The sequence below is a fragment of the Mercenaria mercenaria genome, chromosome 10 (assembly GCF_021730395.1).
Source record: "Mercenaria mercenaria strain notata chromosome 10, MADL_Memer_1, whole genome shotgun sequence".
Classification (NCBI taxonomy): domain Eukaryota; kingdom Metazoa; phylum Mollusca; class Bivalvia; order Venerida; family Veneridae; genus Mercenaria; species Mercenaria mercenaria.
In genome coordinates, this window is record NC_069370.1 from 66,416,335 (window position 1) to 66,435,702 (window position 19,368).

Here is a 19,368-nt window from a genome sequence, read left to right on the forward strand (position 1 = left end):
TTCTCCAAACTTTAACCATATAATGTCAATAAAAGCTTTAGAAATTAGAATATTGGGTGAACTCGATGTTCAATGTCACCTAACGGGTTTATATATTAAAGTGGATTGAAGTCAAAGAATTACCTATACCTTCAACAGTAGAAATTATGTATTGATATATTGAATTTCAGTTGTTGAGGAAAAGTGAAATTTTGACAGCTATTTAATTTTATCTGCATTATTTCATAAAAAGGGCATTGTTCACATGCAGACAGTTTTGTGAATGCTGTAAAATGATATATTGTTTACTTATTTTTGAAATGAAATGTACATTATGAATAACAAACAAACAATATTACCCTAGTAAACCATTCGACAAATGTAAATGTAGAAATAATCATGACAGATTAAATTTTTGCTAAATTCATGGTTTTTGATGTTTTGCAAAAGAAGAAAAAAATAAATAAATTACATTTATTTTGTTATATTGTATAAAAAATTAACAGCTTACATAAAGATTAATCCTACCATTACTACACTAATTTTAAATTTGTGAAAAAAATCTAATATATTAGATTTTGTACATAGTATGACCTGTGAGCAATACTATAGTGTATATGCTTCTTTATCTAACAACATTTTTTTCCTCAGCCCTTTTTTTTTTTAAGTATATCAGTTATATAATGGTAGTTAGTAAAACTGAGGCTGCTTCCAGTTATAACTAATACATACAGTCTTATACATTACTAGTCAGTCACATCTCCCACACCTGAAACAAAGGAGTATGTTGACTGAATTTGGAGATACTGTCTTTTAGTCAATCAAAGTATTTGATTTATTTTAAGGATCAAACAGAAGTCTCCAAGCTAGCCAGTTTCAATTCTCACAACTGTTCAGACTAGTTGGATATTGTTTTAGTTCATAGTGTAGTAGAGTACCATATAGTTCAAATCTAAGTGCCCCCAGTAAATGTTTGCCTATCTGCACTTATAATTCTATTCACATATTTACAAACAAAAATTTTAAGTGCATGCATAAAGTATTATTTTGCACACTTATTTTTTATTAATATGTGTAAATATATTTGTGCAGATGTTTATATATAGCTCTGTCCTATTAATAATGAACCACAAATACTATTTCAAAACAAGTTGAGAAACTTGGTCAATTTCATTTCAATACACAAGTGCGATCAGTCAGAAAATGATGTTGATGTTAACATAATACAAGTCTATTTTCTTTCATTCATATGTAAATCTGATTAAGTCAGACTGTGATGGGTGAAAAAAATCATGGAATGGGAGCTCAATATTCACAGCAATACAATTATCCAGTTTTCAAGCTGCGCTGGTTTCAAGTCAGGATGGCTTTACAAATTATAAACAACTTTTTGAAAAAATAAGACCAATTGTTTTCAAGTGGTTCATAATTATGACTCTTAGAAACTAATATTTTATGAGAATTTATTGTAGAGCAAGTAACTAGTTATATATTTATGGTGCAATCAAAATATTTATGGTTTTATATTGCACCATCACAGTAAAAAAGTCATGCTTTGTTATGAAGTTTGATTATTCTTCATAATATATATGTGTATAAATCTCCATGACTGACTCACGATTCCAGACTTGTTCAAGAATTTCCCATAACCATGAGAAACTTAAAATCATGATTATGCTAATTTCTGGTCAATCTATAGTTTTCATGCCTGCAAAACTAAACAAAAGGGTCAAGGTGACCACACGCCGTTCACCTGAAACTGACACATGAATGGTAATATCATTTTGTGTTTAGAAAAAAAGTTTTTCATTTTAAGGTCCTGCAGTCCTCATAATCAGTCAAGCAGAACCATTTGAATAAATTTAAGAGAGTACCATATAAAGAGGCTACTGACCAAGTGTGGTGGTGATCCAAGAAGCAGTTCAAGAGAAGGTTATTTAAAAGTTTTTCTATATTTACTTCTGGTGGCTCCAAAAATCAGTCAAGTGAAACCACTTGAACCAAACTGAAAAAGGACTTCAAAAACATTCTACATTCAAGTTTGGTAAAAATTCCTCCAGTAGTTTGTGAAAAGAAATTGTTTAACCATTTTTTCATTCTTAGCTTTAGTGGCACTAAAATCACCGAAGTAGAACTACCTGAAAAACTAGATGCCCATGGGCATTATGTCGAGCCCGCTCCTAACTGTGACCTTGACCTTTGAGATAGGAACCTGGAGTTTGCGCATGACACTGTCTCACCGAGGTTAACATTCTCACCAAATATAAACAAGATTGCTCCATGCATGTAAAAGTTATGGTCTGGACAAACAAATCTGGACGGATGCATGCACCGACAGACGCAAACACCTACATACACCAAACCGAAATTTGGACGACTATGTCTCCACTTCCGTTAGTGGGCTCGACAAAAATTGAGGAGGACCTTACAAAGGTGCTACAGGACATCCATTTAGTAGTTCATGAGAAGTTGTTTAAAGGTTTTTCTATTTTTAGCTCTGCAGCCCCTAAATTCAGTCAAGCAGAACCATTAGGATAAATTTGAGAGAGTACCTAACAAGGGTGCTACAGACCAAGTTTGGTGATGTTCCTTCCAGATTGGAAGACATTTAAAGCTTTTTCTCATTTTAATCTGGTGGCCCTTTGAATCAGTCATGCAGAGCAATTTGAACAAACATAGGAGAAGATCTTATGAAGATGCTACTGACCAAGTTTGGTTATGATCCATTAAGCAGTTCATTAATTTAGAAGTTGTTTAATGTTTTTTTTTTACTAAATTATAGCTCTGGTGGCCCTAAAATAATTCAAGCACAACCATTTGAACAAATCCGAGAGAGGACCTTATAACAATGCTACAGACCAACTTTGGTGATGGTCCATCAAGCCGTTTACGAGCAGATGTTAAGCTGAACCATTTGAATAAATTTGAGAGAGGTCCTTACATGGCTGTTACAGACCAGTTTTGGTGATTATCCATCAAGTGGTTCATCATAAAAAGTCGTTTCAATGTTTTTCAATATTTAGCGCTCTGACGGCCACTCAAATCTGTCAAGCGGAATTATCTGAGGACCACACCTCAGAAAGGTGCTACAAGACCAAGTTTGGTGATTATCTATCAAGCAAAGGTTTTTCTATTTTCAGATCTGGCGGCCCCTAAAAACAATTAAGCAGAACCAATTGAAGAAACTTGAGAGAGGACCTCACAATGATGCTACAGACGAAGTTTGGTGATGATCCATTAAGCAGTTCATGAGAAATTGTTTGAAGCTGAAAAGCTAACCCCAGACAATGGACGATGGACACAGGCCAATCACAATAGCCAACCCTGAACTTCTGGTTCAGGTAAGTTAAAAAGGTAAACAGTACATAACAACATGCAAGTTACCCATTACTTCAGTCTGCTTTTACACTATCCTGCACAGCCATTAGCATTCCCATTAGATTTCACGTATCCAATAACAAAATCATTAACAGTTCAAAAAATCACTTTGTTAACACATTTCTGTATAAAATAAAATAATAACTGCAATAAAACATTTCTTGTAATTTATAGTTTTTATATACTTTCCACTTTATTTCTTATAATCTATGTTTTCTTTTATATGAAGCAAACACAAAATTACAAACTATCACTCACGATATATTTATCATAAACTGGCTTTGAACAAAAGGAATTTTCGCAATTAAATATGCATGTTTACAAGTTTCAAAGGGACTCTTTTCAATACCTCAATTAAGCTAAGGTTTATAAACATAACCTTCAAACGCTATCATGCCTTATATATCATGCACGTTTCACGACGACAAATCTTGCGGAACAGTGAAATACATCGACCCCCAAACCCAAGCTCTGAACAATGAACTTATTGTTTTTTTTTCACAAGATAATATTTATGCTTATGATAATTTTTTGAACATGATATAAAAGTGTATGTGTGATTTTGGCCAAAATTGGTCCGAATTAAATGAAAAAAACAAACAATATTCCTTAAAAGGGCAAAACAAGTGGTCAGGTCTTTAAATTGTATTCTGAACTTTTTTATGAGAAGTTACAGTAAGATATAAGCAATAGCAACAAAGATATGACAGAAAAACAAAGGTTGCCAAAAAACTTTTACCTTAAAAATAACCTAAGTATAACATCTTGGTGACCTTGACCTTGGGTACAATGGGCCCAGCCCCTGCACATACTTTGTTTGCATGCTAAACAATGTTAATGTGAAGTTACAGTAAGATATAAGCAATAGCAACAAAAAGAAACAACTAGAAATGTGTCACAGACACTGGTGTCCCCGTAACATGAGAAAGGTCACAGGCATAAGATATTTAATGTAACAACTAAGGGAAGTTAATCTTAAAAATAAAAAAAAAATAAAAATGTCTTAAGTCCACCAAAAATCCTTACATTCTTACCAGGCAGAGATAGTGGAGCTAAAAATGTGAGCCTTTAGTATTAGGAACCCATTTATGTATTGTCAGTTTTATTCTAAGTGAAAATTTATAATTCCATAATAGGAAAGAAAAAGATCAATTTCAGGTCTATGTCTCAACAATTAAATCAATAGAGCCTTCAAACTTTTTCAATCATAGCTACCGAACAAGTGCGTGGGCAAATAAAAACTAATTTAAACCAAAATATGTTTATAAGCCTTGAAAAGGGTAAGATTAATACAGATTAAATATTACCAGAGAGTAATATTTTGTCGGTATGTAGTAATTATGTTTAAAATTTTCTTATACCTGTTGTATATAAAATAGAAAATAATGACACAGATAAAAGATAAAGATGCAGCTACTGTGTCACTATCACTGAGTTCACATTTTGGTTCAGGGACTATTGAATCATACAGTAAATATTATCTCAAGTATTTATTATAATTATGGTGAGCGGAACGTAGGTTGTCATTAACTACCTATACAAACTTTAAAACACCTACGTTTACCGTTGATATTATCAAATATTGGCATATAAAGTCCAAATACTAGTAAACGCATAGTTTGCATTTTCTTTCAATATGATAATTATTGTCAATAAAACAAAACTATGCTTTTGTTTACTTTGAACATTAACGAAAACCACAAGGTATAAAAAATAGTTACGTGGGCCCTGGTGCCTCCACTTACTGAAACTGTACTGTCATATGTTACCAAATGTAACACTGGGTAAAGTTTCATAATACCATGGGGAGTGGGATGTCAGTTGGTTAGGAACAGGGACACTTTTAAAATATCAGACACAAGTAAAGGAGTAACAAACATTTTTGTGGGCTGGGTAGGGGACCAGGAGAGTGTGTGTGTGGGAGGGACACTGCAGGGGTCATTATTCCCAAATAAAACTTCTATTGCACAACTTCTTTTTTAAGCTTTCTCACTACGTCAAGGGCCACAACTTTGGGCTGGTTGAGTGAAATCTCAAACAAAGCCCCAGGTCCATAATTTTGTATACTGAATATATTCCAGTAAGGTTTCACTACTCTAGGTAAAATACTTTTTGAGATAAGGACAATTTTTCAGTCCCTTTAGACATATTTTGACTAAGTCAAGGACCATAACTCTGATCCTACTGAGAGAAATAAAAGATTGAATTTTGTTTTGTTTGTGTTCATACATGCGTAAAACTTGCATAATAATGCACATTATAGGGCTTTATGTGAAATGTGAGCATTAAAAGGAAGGCACCGATTTTTCATTTCTTAATGATTCTGCTTTCTGTAACAAAGCAAATCCTATGCAACACCTTCATGATAATTCAACAAACTGTAAAGAAATTAGCAATGCAAATGTAGAAATTCCAGCTAAGTTCACTCAAAGTGAAATAAGACTTTAATTTTATATTATAGTAAAATTTCACAAGTATTTTTTCATGTTTACATGTATAAAATGAGCATCTAGGGTTTTCGACTTACTCTTGCCATACTTAGTTTAACTCCGACTATTTACTATGTTAACTGTATCTGACTCCTATTGTTTTGTGGTCAGTATCTCAAAGGTTACTTAGAAAACTTAGGCTTGTGGCTATCAATGTTGCATTTATCTCATGCAAAGAGCTCTGGCATAAAATTACATGTTAAAAAAGTATTTATAGACTTGTGTCAACTTTGTTAATTTTCACACTCATATTATTGCATGCTTTGACCTTTAGCCTGCTAAATTTTAAAAAATGGCCAGGTCCATTATTCAGTTTAGGCAGTACCACTTTTTATTTGAAGGGGTGTTCACTGAAAATTTACTGACTGAATAGTGAACAGTTAAGACCATGATCAACCTGTACAGATGTGCAAGCTGCTCTTGTTCTTGCATACCAGACTTGGATTTCTGGGGATTTCACCAGTGCTGGAAAACTCCATCCTTTACCCTGGGGTGTAAGATGACTCTCATACTGTAAATGACGTATAACAAACTATATATATGTACAGAAAATTTGTGTAGTAATAATAATGTTTTACATAAAATGGGATAAAAATAAAATACCTTGATAGTTTCTCTTTTATAACATATCTCTCTTATAACATATTTCTCGATTCGAAAAACATCATTTTACAGAAATAACATAATGTTTCAATGCAGATGATAAAACAAAACCGGAACTATTACGTTGTTTTCAACTTTGTAATGTCATGACATAAAGTTCCCGCGTTTTATTAGTATGCTACATTAAGACAAAAGTGCTATAAGAAATCATTTGTTTGAATATATTTTTAGTATTATTTTTTTTAATATGGCATGCAAGAAAAAGATTCAATCACTGGCTGTAGCTGATGTGAATATCTGGCTCTCAGGTAACTGTTAACACGGTTACCCTCAAGCCAGATATTCCCATTTGCACCTACTAGTGGAAGAATCTTATAATTTGCACTGGTCGCAAAGGCAGAATCCCTTGCCACCAGCAGGCTAGAGGTTAAATAACAGAATAAAGTACAGTAGTGACCAATACTGGCCATGCTATACTAATGGAATCATACCATCAATTGTGATAAAGTGCCTTGCCCAAGGACACACCGCAATGGAAGTAGTCAGTATTTGAACTAGGGGCCTTCACCTCCGTAGGAAAGCGTCTTAGCCCTCTTGACACGCAGCGTCCACTATTTTGATTATAATCAATTTTATTCGATTTAGTATTTTTGCAGTTAGTTACAAAATATATCTGAAAATTGATTCACATTTTTATATTTTTTAATGTGGTTGCAATCTGTTTGAAAAGTTTTATAGGATGAACTACATCTTAAGTTATGCCCCTTTCATATTCTAACCAATTCCATGATTAAGGATGTTAGTCAAAACAATCCCCATTTTGGTCAAAACATCCCTAGAGCGAAACATAGGTTGTTACAAAAAAAAAAAATTACCTTTTGTTTTTAATATTCCAAGTTCAGGAAAAGAAAAAAATCATGTAGTTTACTTGCCTTCATTAACGAAACAGAATTAAGAATAGTCCCCTAACACACATACACAATTGTCACAGTAATAAATCAAGAAACGAAATTCTTCAGTATAAAATGTTATTCACACATTTTATTTACGAAAATTCATCCAGCAATACATAAGAGGTATAAACCTTAGGTCTAAGGAACAATAGACATTGTAATGTTTATCACGAAAACAAATTTAGTCCTTGCTTTTCTCATATACAATAGGCCAGGACATGATGTAACATAAAACTTTAATCATAAAAATACTGCATTAACAATACTATAACAATAAATTAACACTTGCACAGACAAGTTCAATAAAATTTCTTAACAATATATCTCTGTTGGAGTCAGACTTTAGACGAAATCATACACAGGTAAATACACAGGTAAATAAATATGGCCTTTTTTTCTAATTTCTGCACAAGGAACTTTATTATATGTCTTTTGAAAAGCACACAATATAATTATATTTAACTGAAAATAACTATTACACCATTTCATTCTCTACTGAAAAGACAGTTCCCCACTTTCTTGTGGAAGGATTATACAGTTATTTCTTTTCAATATTTCCTAAGTTTTTGCATGTAAATGTTGCTTCTACACTATGATATCATGGAAGTTTTATAAAAATCCATTAAGAAATAAAGTGGTAACTGTCTTTTTTTTACATTTTGTGTGTGAAAAATAGCTGAAATTTACAAAGCAAAATTCCAAATCAAAATATTTCAAAACTTATCAAGATGCAAGTTTTGAACATTTAAAAAAGATTGTATTATCAGCCAAGGAGTTATTTTGAATGATATATAATATCTATGGTATGGTCATATCTACAGAGAAATCAAGGAAAAACTTATTACAGGAAAGGGTGGATCAAACAGTAACAGACACTGATCATACATTGTCTACTTTTTATCATGAATGTTTTAATGAACAGGAAATTTATTTTCCGTTTTGGAAAACAAAAGTAGAAGAGAATATGTTTATCAACTTTTATCCTAAATGTAACTATACAGCTGATTATCATATGACTTTTATCACATATATACAGCAAGACTTTTCATGATTTCTTTCGAAAGAAAAAATATATATATACTTCTTACAGACACAAAATACCAGTGCACATTTTCATCAGTTATACAGATTTTTGTCAGTCTGTCTGAGGAAACTCTGACTAGAATGCAACATTTACAGGTGGAATGGTGGAATGGTGTGTCTTTGGCAGTAAAAATATATTTGTAGCTTGTCAAGTATTTCAATGATGCACATATAATGCATAGAGAAAACTGAATTTTGATCCCATAACCTTGAATTTTGAACGACCCAAAAAAATTAATAGGGATCTTCCTCCAGCCCACTCGTACAAGTATAAACTGCTTGAGCAAGTAAGTCAACTGGTACCAGACCATTTTCCTTATATTTTCCCTGTCCCATAGCTACTTGAATATTCAATGTTTTACAGTAATTAGTTCCAGAAAATGTTCTTATTGGAAGCTGGAATATTAAACTAACATAAGCATAAAAGAACTGAACAAGGAACTGAAAAAATACAGATTTATCATCATCTGTCTCTTTAAGAATATGACTGAACAATTACACAGATAACTATACAATATCATTTCATGATCTGTTAAATATGATATAAGTACAAAGAAAGTATAGGCGAACAAGACGGGGATATAGTTAAGTATGGCTAAGTACAAATAACAATGCACATGAAGAAACAGATTTGAATAGATTTGCTCGTAAGGTATGTAATGAACATTTGGGCAAAAACATTTTTTCCGCACCACAGGATTTGATTAATCCTTAATTAAGTTTTCAAAATTTCATGATATTCTGTGAACATTTAGCAAAAAAACAAAATTGTTTGTTTGCAGCTAGACTGAATTCAAAGGTATAAACTCTACAAAAAATGTAATTCTACAGCAGTTTATAGAATGTGAGTCTTGGCAAAAATAAGTTTTTTTGATCAGCATTAATGTTTAAATCTATTATCCATAATGTTGGTTTTAACAGACCTTCTAGCACATGGTTCTGTATGATATGAGTATTTAAGCTGAGTTTCATGACAGTCTTTCAAAGGGTTTAGGAGATATCAACAAGATACAAAAGAAGTAAAAGGATTGATCGGCCGATAGATGGACAACATAAAAGCTATTTTTGTCTTCAACAAGATTAACAATTCTGGGAATGAATCTCCATCCCACAATCCCATCAAAACTGTGAAGGATCACAGTAAGGTAAGATAGACAGTTACAGATATGTTTAAAGGGGCATGTATCACACAAGAGGGTCATTAAACCTAAAGCGCTCACCTGTGTACAAGGCTTCAAGTGTTTTTATAAGTACAGAGTTAGGTTTCTTCTATGTTAGCCTATATTATATACATGTAACACGCACTTTTGAACCTAGGGCAATAATTTAAACAATTATGGTAGACATTACAAATCTGATATCACATGCCAAATATCAAGGCTCTAGCTATTATTGATTCAGAGAAGAAAAGAGACCATGTCCCCTGGCATCCATGTTTTTTAACTAATCAGAATAACTTGAACAATCTTAGTAGAGGGTCACACAAGAACCATTTGTGTAAAATTATTTTAAAATCGGGCTTGCAGTTTCAAACAAGAAGATTTTTAAAGTTTCCACTATATACATATAGGGAAAAGTGACCACGCCCTCAGGCAGCCATGTTTTTTGACGAACAAAATAACTTGAACAATCTTGGTAGAGGGTCACACAAGGACCATTTGTGTAAAATTATTCTAAAATCGGGCTAGCAGTTTCACACAAGAAGGTTTTTAAAGTTTCCACTATATACATATAGGGAAAAGTGACCACGCCCTCTGGCGGCCATTTTTTTTTGACGAATCAAAATAATTTGAACATCTTGGTAGAGGGTCATGCAAGGACCATTTGTGTAAAATTATTCTAAAATCGGGCCAGTAGTTTCACACAAGAAGATTTTTAAAGCTTCCACTATATACATATGGGGAAAAGTGACCACACCCTCTGGTGGCCATGTTTTTTGACAAATCAAAATAATACAAACAATCTTGGTAGAGGGTCACACAAGGACCATTTGTGTAAAATAATTCTAAAATCGGACAAGCAGTTTCACACAAGAAGATTTTTAGTTTCCATTATATACATATAAGGGAAAAGTGACCACGCCCTCTGGCGACAAAATAATTTGAACAATCTTGGTAGAGGGTCACACAAGGACCATTTGTGTAAAATTATTCTATTATAATATATGTATTATATACATATAGGAAAAAGTGACCACGCCCTCTAGCGGCCATGTTTTTCGACGAATTGGTATAATTTGAACAATCTTGGTTGAGGGTGACATAAGAACCATTTGTGTGAAATTATTTCAAAATCGAACCATTGGTTTAGGAGGAGATGTTGTTTGAAGTTTTTTCTATTTTTAGCTCTGGCAGCCCCTATGTGCAACCAAGTGGAACCGTTTGAACAAATTTGGTAGAGGACCACCCAAGGAACATCATGGCCAAGTTTCATCAAAATCCACTCATTGGTTTTGGAGGAGATGTTGTTTAAACACAAATGTTGACGATGGAAGGATGAATTGACAGACACAGTGTGGTCACAATAGCTCATCATGAGCACTTTGTGCTCAGGTGAGCTAAAAAAGAAAAAAACATAACAATATCTTAAATTATAAAACAGACAGTAAAGCAAATAAAATATCAAAATCAAATATATTATTATATGATACTATATACAGATAAATATTTTTTCATTTTACATAACATTTCTATGACTGAAGCTTTAAAGATTTTCTAGTCATTGTGAAACCTTTAACATGTTTGATTTATCTTTTCATGGTTGAGTCAATCAACGAAATTAAACCCCAATGGACAAGTAAAATTTCCATTCCTTTTGTATTCAAGCTGAAATCCATGACAACTTATCCCAACAAAGTAAAGTCAAACCTGTGTTAAAGACCACCTGTGAACAGAGACCACCTGGCTCTAAAGACCACATGTTTTGTTTCCCATTTTAACATTTACAGTGTATTTAACCTGTGAATAAAGACCACCCACCAATAGACAACATTTTGGCTCTCCCAAGGGTTGACTTTATAGACAGGTTTGGCTGTACCTGTTCTGGGTCAAACCACAGAATTTTGTGCTTACAAATAAATGGTTTTACTGTATTCTAGTAACTCAAGAAGATTTTTTTTTATAAATATATACTGTCTAGGACTAACTTTCTTATTTACAAGTTAGTACTAAATAATGGAAGTGTTTTCTAAATTTTGAAAATTTGACATTAACCTAAAGGTGTGCCCCTTTAAAGCTACAAATACAACAGTAAAGTTAAATTGTGCTCACACTGGATTTGTTATTCCTATATCAAATAATAACGCTCTTATTGTTTAAGCTTATTCCTTTACTTGTCATGGATTTTTCATGTAACCCAGCTTATTTCTGTAATAAAGTTACGAGTTAGTCAGAGGTTTCTGAAAAGCGTTGTTGCAGTCCAACAAAAACTGGAGACTCTATGTGCATGACCAAGCTTAACCTACAAATTAATCTGGTAATTTTATAATTCAATGCAAGATCTAAACAAGAATTTAAAAGTCACTCTCACTCAGACTTTATATATTAAAATTAGGAATGTGTCCATAGGTCATTGAGTGGCCCACTAAATCATGTTAGGATACAGAAGTTTGTTTCCAGTAAGTAATTTCCCTTTGACAATAGAATATTACACTTGAACCCAAAGTGTGATATTGAACTTTCAGCAGGACTCTATTCAGATTCATGCAGAAAGACAGGCGAAAGAAAAACAACATAATTATGTAATAGTTTGAAGCAGATATATGACTCTAATGCCAGAAAAAGTCAGACATTAAAAATAATTCTCATATCTAAGACATAATATTTATTACTGTAGCAAAATCCATTATCAACAACAAGTTATTTTAATATACAGTTGAACAATGCAGTTGAACCTGTCATAGTGGTCACCTGTATTAAGAAACAACTTGTCTTAAGCAGTCAATCATTCTTCTTCACCAAAAAAAACTTGTATCAGTCAGTCATCTTCTTGAAACTGACAGATTGTAAAACACCCTTGGCTGACTGCTTAATACATGTTTTACTATATATTATACACTGTATTGAACCAGTAAATGATTTTTGTCTTTCTCTCATACAAACAAATACATATGAGATGATACATACATAATCTACATATAATTTTCTTTTAATCATAATTCATGTATCTTATAAAACAAAAAGTGTCATCACTGCATCATGTAATTTATCATTCAGCTCTTCTCCAAGGTAAACAAAACTTACACTCTTCAAATAGTAGAAGTAAACTTTTATCTAGTATGAAAATTGTAGCCATTAATTATGTAATGTGTCATCTAAGTTTTAAAACTTAAAAAGTTTCAAAGATATTAGTTTTGAATAGAAAATGAACGCTCAATTTAATATTGATCTAGTTCTGTGCAGAAAAAAATCAAAATTCCTTTTATCGCCTGAAAACATTTTCTGCGGATTAAAGTATTTAAACAAGAGGACCATGATGGTCCTGAATCGCTCACCTATCCCCACAAGACCCAGTGTTGAACTGAGTATGACGTCGTTATTTCTATTATTTGACATAGTGACCTAGTTTTTGAGCACATGTGACCTAGATATCATCAAGATAAAAAATTCTGACCAATTTTCATGAAGATCCATTGAAAAATATGGCCTCTAGAGAGGTCACAAGCTTTTTCTATTATTTGACCTAATGACCTAGTTTTTGAAGGCACGTGACCCACTTTTAAACTTGACCTAGATATCATCAAGATGAACATTCTCACCAATTTTCAAGAAGATCTCATGAAAAATATGGCCTCTAGAGAGGTCACAAGGTTTTTCTATTTTTCGACCTACTGACCTAGTTTTTGACCGCACATGACCCAGTTATGAACCTGACCTAGATATCATCAAGCTGAATATTCTCACCAGTTTTCATGAAGATCCATTGAGAAATATGGCCTCTAGAGAGGTCACAAGGTTTTTCTATTTTTAGACCTACTGACCTAGTTTTTGACCCCACGTGACCCAGTTTCGAACCTGACCTAGATATCATCAAGGTGAACATTCTGACCAATATTCATGAAGATCTCATGAAAAATATGGCCTCTAGAGAGGTCACAAGGTTTTTCTATTTTTAGATCTACTGACCTAGTTTTTAACCCCACGTGACCCAGTTTCGAACTTGATCTAGATATCATCAAGGTAAACATTCTGACCAATTTTCCTGAAGATCCATTGAAAAATATGGCCTCTAGAGAGGTCACAAGGTTTTTCTATTTTTAGACCTACTGACCTAGTTTTTGACCGCATGTGACCCAGTTTCGAACTTGACCTAGATATCATCAAGGTGAACATTCTGACCAATTTTCATGAAGATCCATTGAGAAATATGGCCTCTAGAGAGGTCACAAGGTTTTTCTATTTTTAGACCTACTGACCTAGTTTTTGATCCAACATGACCCAGTATTAAACTTGACCTAGATATCATTAAGGTGAACATTCTGACCAACATTCATGAAGATCTCATGAAAAATATGGCCTCTAGAGAGGTCACAAGGTTTTTCTATGTTTAGATCTACTGACCTAGTTTTTACCCCCACGTGACCCAGTTTCGAATTTGACCTAGATATCATCAAGGTGAACATTCTGACCAATTTTCATTAAGATCCATTGAGAAATATGGCCTCTAGAGAGGTCAAAAGGTTTTTCTATTTTTAGACCTAATGACCTAGTTTTTGACCCCACCTGACCCAGTTTCGAACTTGACCTAGATATCATCAAGGTGAACATTCTAAACAATATTCATGAAGATCTCATGAAAAATATGGCCTCTAGAGAGGTCACAAGGTTTTTCTATTTTTAGACCTACTGACCTAGTTTTTGACCCCACGTGACCCAGTTTCGAACCTGACCTAGATATCATCAAGGTGAACATTCTGACCAATTTTCATGAAGATCTTGTGAAATATATGGCCTCTAGAGAGGTCACAAGGTTTTTCTATTTTTAGACCTACTGACCTAGTTTTTGATGGCACGTGACCCAGTTTCGAACTTGACCTAGATATCATCAAGGTGAACATTCTGACCAACTTTCATAAAGATCCCATGAAAAATGTGACCTCTAGAGTGGTCACAAGCAAAAGTTTACGGACGCACGGACGGACGACGGACGACGGACGCCGCGCGATCACAAAAGCTCACCTTGTCACTTTGTGACAGGTGAGCTAAAAACAAAACAAAAAAAAACAGTAGTAAAATCAAAGCATATGTCATCAGAGAGGCAGACATTTCAACAGGTGTACATGTATACATATGTGAAGTAAATCATTATAATATTAAGAGTCCACTCAATGTCTAAATAGTTTATCAATAGGCTTACCACAGGTAAAAAGACATGTTCTGGCACAGCAAAATAAGATATGGCAAATGTTTTATAAATGTGTTAGTCTAAATTTCGTTAAAGAAGCAATATTCTCTAATTTAATAGCAATGTTTTCTACCTCGACACACAGGTACTACACATATTGTGTATATTATTACAATGACTCCTTATATAAATTGCTGGTCCACAGTTCGTGCTACTCGCCAGTCAGTAGAACAATACTAAATTCAAACTTGAAGAAAAAAGGAAAGAAAATATTTCTGATGTCATGTAATGAAACAGTTATTGAATAGCATGCAGGTCAATAGTCAAAACTACTGGCCCTTGGTACTTCAACTCTTGGGCAATAGTTTTGACTACTGACTGGCAAGTCATTCAGAAAGAGTATACTGGTAATACAATTCTACATGTACACATACTCACATACATATTAAATCTTAGCATGTCAAATATTTAGGAAACAGCAGCTTCTAACAATGCAGAAAATAGCAATGTGAGTTTGGCTTAGCAATATATCAGCAGTTATGCATGATAAAAAAATGAAATAAAATGGAATGTCAAATGACATTCAGGTAATGTTTGGAATGTGCTGATATCAAGCAGACAGGTTATCAGGAGGTAATAGCATAGTTGTCATGGACAGAGTCTAATATTTTAGAATTTAGGACATAATCTTAAAATGGTGGAATTGGATCTACATACTGAATACACAAACAGCTTGGGTACCATATATTGCAAATTCCTAGTTTTTTTGTTGTTTTTTTAAGTCATAAAAGAAACTAAAAAAATATCAAATGAAAAAAAGGCAGACTTATACAATATATTTGTCTAGATTTAAAAATCTAAGATTGTTTGGCATCATGGGTTGTATAAACATCAAACAACAAGGAACACATTTTATACCTGCCATATTATTACTCATAATGGAATGTATAGAACCAATGCCCCATTCTTTAAATTACTATGAACTTAAAACACTTTAAGAATTCAACAGAAACTTCATTCAGGTATTCAACAATACCATCAAACCTGCACATACATCTGGACAAGCCAAAACATGGTCTTTTACAAGGAGGAAGCTGTTATTCACAGGTCAAAATACACTACAGATCAATGTTCACATTAGTTACCCGAGTCAAATACTGGTTTCAATGTTTAAATCAGAAATAAAACTGGAGGTGTTTAGAGTCACACGGTCTCCGTTCACAGGTGTTGTCTTGCAGAGTTATCTGTAAAGTAACTATTATGGAATATAAAAAATCTCACACATGGTTATTCAGATACTATAAGTTTTTGAGTATAAGTTCCATAGTATTGTGGAATGTTAAATCTCACTTAAGATGAGCTGAGATACTTATTCTGGAATATCAATCAGGATTAACAGACACTAAACACTAAAGCACAATATATGTATCACATGAGAAGGCTTAACGTGGCACTGTGGGTGATATTTTCGTAGCATTGAATTTTACCCAGTAATCAGAACACTGGGATTTTGTCTCTCCTTGTCAGGATGATTTCATCGTCTAAGGTGAGTAAAATCTGCAAAGAAAAACATTTACAATGCATCAACTGGAACAATACAAAACTATTATCAATATTCCTCTGTGAAAATGTCTTCATTCTTTCTATAGCCTTTAAAATAAATTTGGATGAATCAGAAATAAAGCCTTTTAAACATGAATAATTTTCTGTGACTGATAATTAAGAACTTACACTGGTGTGAAACCACAGCAAAACATGTTATGCATATGTAACAAATGCCCTGGACAAGGAGTGCTCTTGCATGTGAGACTTACTTTTGAGATGCTGACCAGGCACACTTTATTATGCACAACATTTACCCAAAGTTTCATTGGAATTCCTTGAATTGTTAAGTTGAAAAGTGTTTCAGATTGATCGACAAACTAATAACCCAACTAAACAAGAGCTGTCTGTAAGACAGCGCGCTCGACTTTTCTCTGAATTAGAGCTTTGCCAGTAAAAAAAATTCTAAGTTAAAAAGGGACATAACTCTGTCAAAATTCAAATCAGAGTTATGGGAATTGTGTCTCCTGGTGTAGACTTTGATAGTCAATAACTGTTTTGAGTTTCAAGTAAAAAGCTTGAACAGTAACAGTGATATTTGACTTTTAACAAAAAATTCTAAGTTAAAAAGGGGAATAATTCTGTCAAAATTCAAATCAGAGTTATGGATATTGTTTCTCCTGGTGTAGACTTTGATGGTAAATATTGTTTCTCCTGGTGTAGACTTTGATGGTAAATAAGTATTTTAAGATTCAAGTCAAAAGCTTTGATAGTAACAGAGATATCTGACTTTATCAAAAACTTTAACCAAAAATTCTAAGTTAAAAAGGGGCATAATTCTGTCAAAATTCAAACCAGAGTTATGGGAATTGTGTCTCTTGGTGCAGACTTTGATTGTATATAACTATTTTTAGTTTCAAGTCAAAAGCTTTAATAGTAACAGAGATATTTGACTTTATCAAAAAATTAAAAAAAAATTCTAAGTTAAAAAGGGGCATAATTCTGTCAAAATTCAAATCAGAGTTATGGGGATTGTTTCTCCTGGTGTAGACTTTGATAGTAAATAGCTATTTTAAGTTTCAAGTCAATAACTTTGATAGTAACAGAGATATTTGACTTTATCAAAAACTTTAACCAAAAATTCTAAGTTAAAAAGGGGCATAATTCTGTCAAAATTCAAACAGAGTTAAGGGGATTGTTTCTCCTGGTGTAGACATTGATAGAAAATAACTATTTTAAGTTTCAAGTCAATAGCTTTGATAGTAGCAGAGATATTTGACTTTATCAAAAACTTTAAGCAACGGCGACGCCTACTCTGGGGTGAGTGCAATAGCTCTACTTTTTCTTCAAAAAGTCGAGCTAAAAATGGACAGACAGGGTAATTACTATACACCTCCCTTTGGAGGGCATAAAAAACAACAGTTTTCAATCCATATTTACCTACATTATGAAGTCTGAACTAGATGCCCAAGGGCAACATGTCGAGCCCGCCAGCTGTCGAAAGGACTGGGAGTTGCACACAAAACTCTGTCTCACCGAGACAAACATTTGTGCCAAATAAAAGGATTGTGCCAGGTTATTTTATAATCCCACATTCAATGACGAAGTTATTGTCCGGACAAGGTCAATTATAGCCATATTTGACCTTTAAACTCCAAGTGTGACCTCGACCTTTAAGATACTGATACTGGTATTGTGCGCAACACACCGTCTCATGGTGGTGAACAATTGTGCCAAGTTATTTTAAAATCCCACAATCAATGACAAAGTTATGGTCCGGACAAAGAAATCTGGACGGACGCACTGACGCACGCACGCACACCGAACAGCCATTTGGACAACTATGTCTTCGCTCCCTTACAGGCTCGACAAAAATAGTATTAAGAACAGCCAATATTGAATTTACCAAAGCTTTGTTTATAGCAAATTTATACCAATGAAATTTTTCTGGTCAGTCTGTAGCTGTAGAACACACCTTCATGCAAGGTTTCATTAAAATCTGTGCTGAACTGAACAATGACATAGCAAAAAGAAAACTTACCTCTTTAAAGTTTAAATTTCAGACATATCAAACACGGCGAATATGGGCCCTGCCAACCATAAGCTAGCCTCTTTATTCTTTAGAATAACTATTTATTTGTGACTGTAAGACTGACTTACCAGGAAGGAGAAAAAGAGGCTTATTGCAGACAGGAAATGCCAGACATCATGTTTGTCATAAAACTGGAACAGAATACATTCCTTGTTCCCTTCACGTGACCCAGCAGGTGATAGCTGCAATATATGCATTGCATTTCAGTATATCATAATAGGCTTCATTATATGACAACATTTTGAAGTACATCACATGTTACAGAATATATGGGCAGACTCTAATTACACCAGATACCAAGTGAATTCTACACAATGACTGCACACATGAACAAAATTGCTCAGTGCAACACTACAAGTGGCAACTGAACCGGATGATTTAGTCATCTATCTGTTTCTTTGTTTTGTTGGGCTTAATATTACACTGACACAATTATAGGTCATAAGGCAACTTTCCCGCTTTGATGTTGGAGGAATACCCCAGGTATCCCTCAGTGCATAATTTCATCACGGGCAGGTACCTTGGTAGAACCATCAACCTTCTGTAAGCCTGCTGTATGGCTTCCCCATATGAAGAATTCAACACCCACATGGGTCAAACCAACATCGGTGAGGGGCAAAAGTCATTCAAAGTCAATGATCTTAACCGCTAGGCTACTGAGGCCCCAGATTTCATAATCTATGATGAACAACATGTCTCACTGTAAAGCTACAAATGGTAACTGAACACTTGAATGAATTTTTTCAGTGTAAAAATACATCTGGCAACTAAATGCATGAATGAAAATAACTCAGTGGAACACTACAAATGGCAAATGAATATATGAACAAAATAACTGAATGAAACATTGCAAGTGGCAACTAAAAAATGAATAAAATGCCTCAGTGTAACACCATAAATGGCAACT

The 19,368-nt window shown here is 33.6% G+C and overlaps 1 protein-coding gene across 3 annotated transcripts in view; it reads right to left on the bottom strand.

The window, feature by feature from the left end:
• Positions 1-7,460: 7,460 nt before the first annotated feature.
• LOC123561375 (SID1 transmembrane family member 1-like) overlaps positions 7,461-19,368 on the bottom strand; it is a 45,475-nt gene continuing 33,567 nt past the window's right edge. For 2 of the 3 annotated variants that reach the window (XM_053553249.1, XM_053553250.1), the window contains exons 22-23: positions 18,530-18,643; positions 7,461-16,384 (exon numbers count right to left, since the gene is read on the bottom strand). In XM_053553249.1, coding sequence (XP_053409224.1) covers positions 16,322-16,384; positions 18,530-18,643 — 177 coding nt within the window. In that variant the 3' untranslated portion in view covers positions 7,461-16,321. Of the gene's footprint in view, positions 16,385-18,529; positions 18,644-19,368 lie in introns of those variants that run through there. The other variant, XR_008372831.1, reaches the window with a different exon arrangement.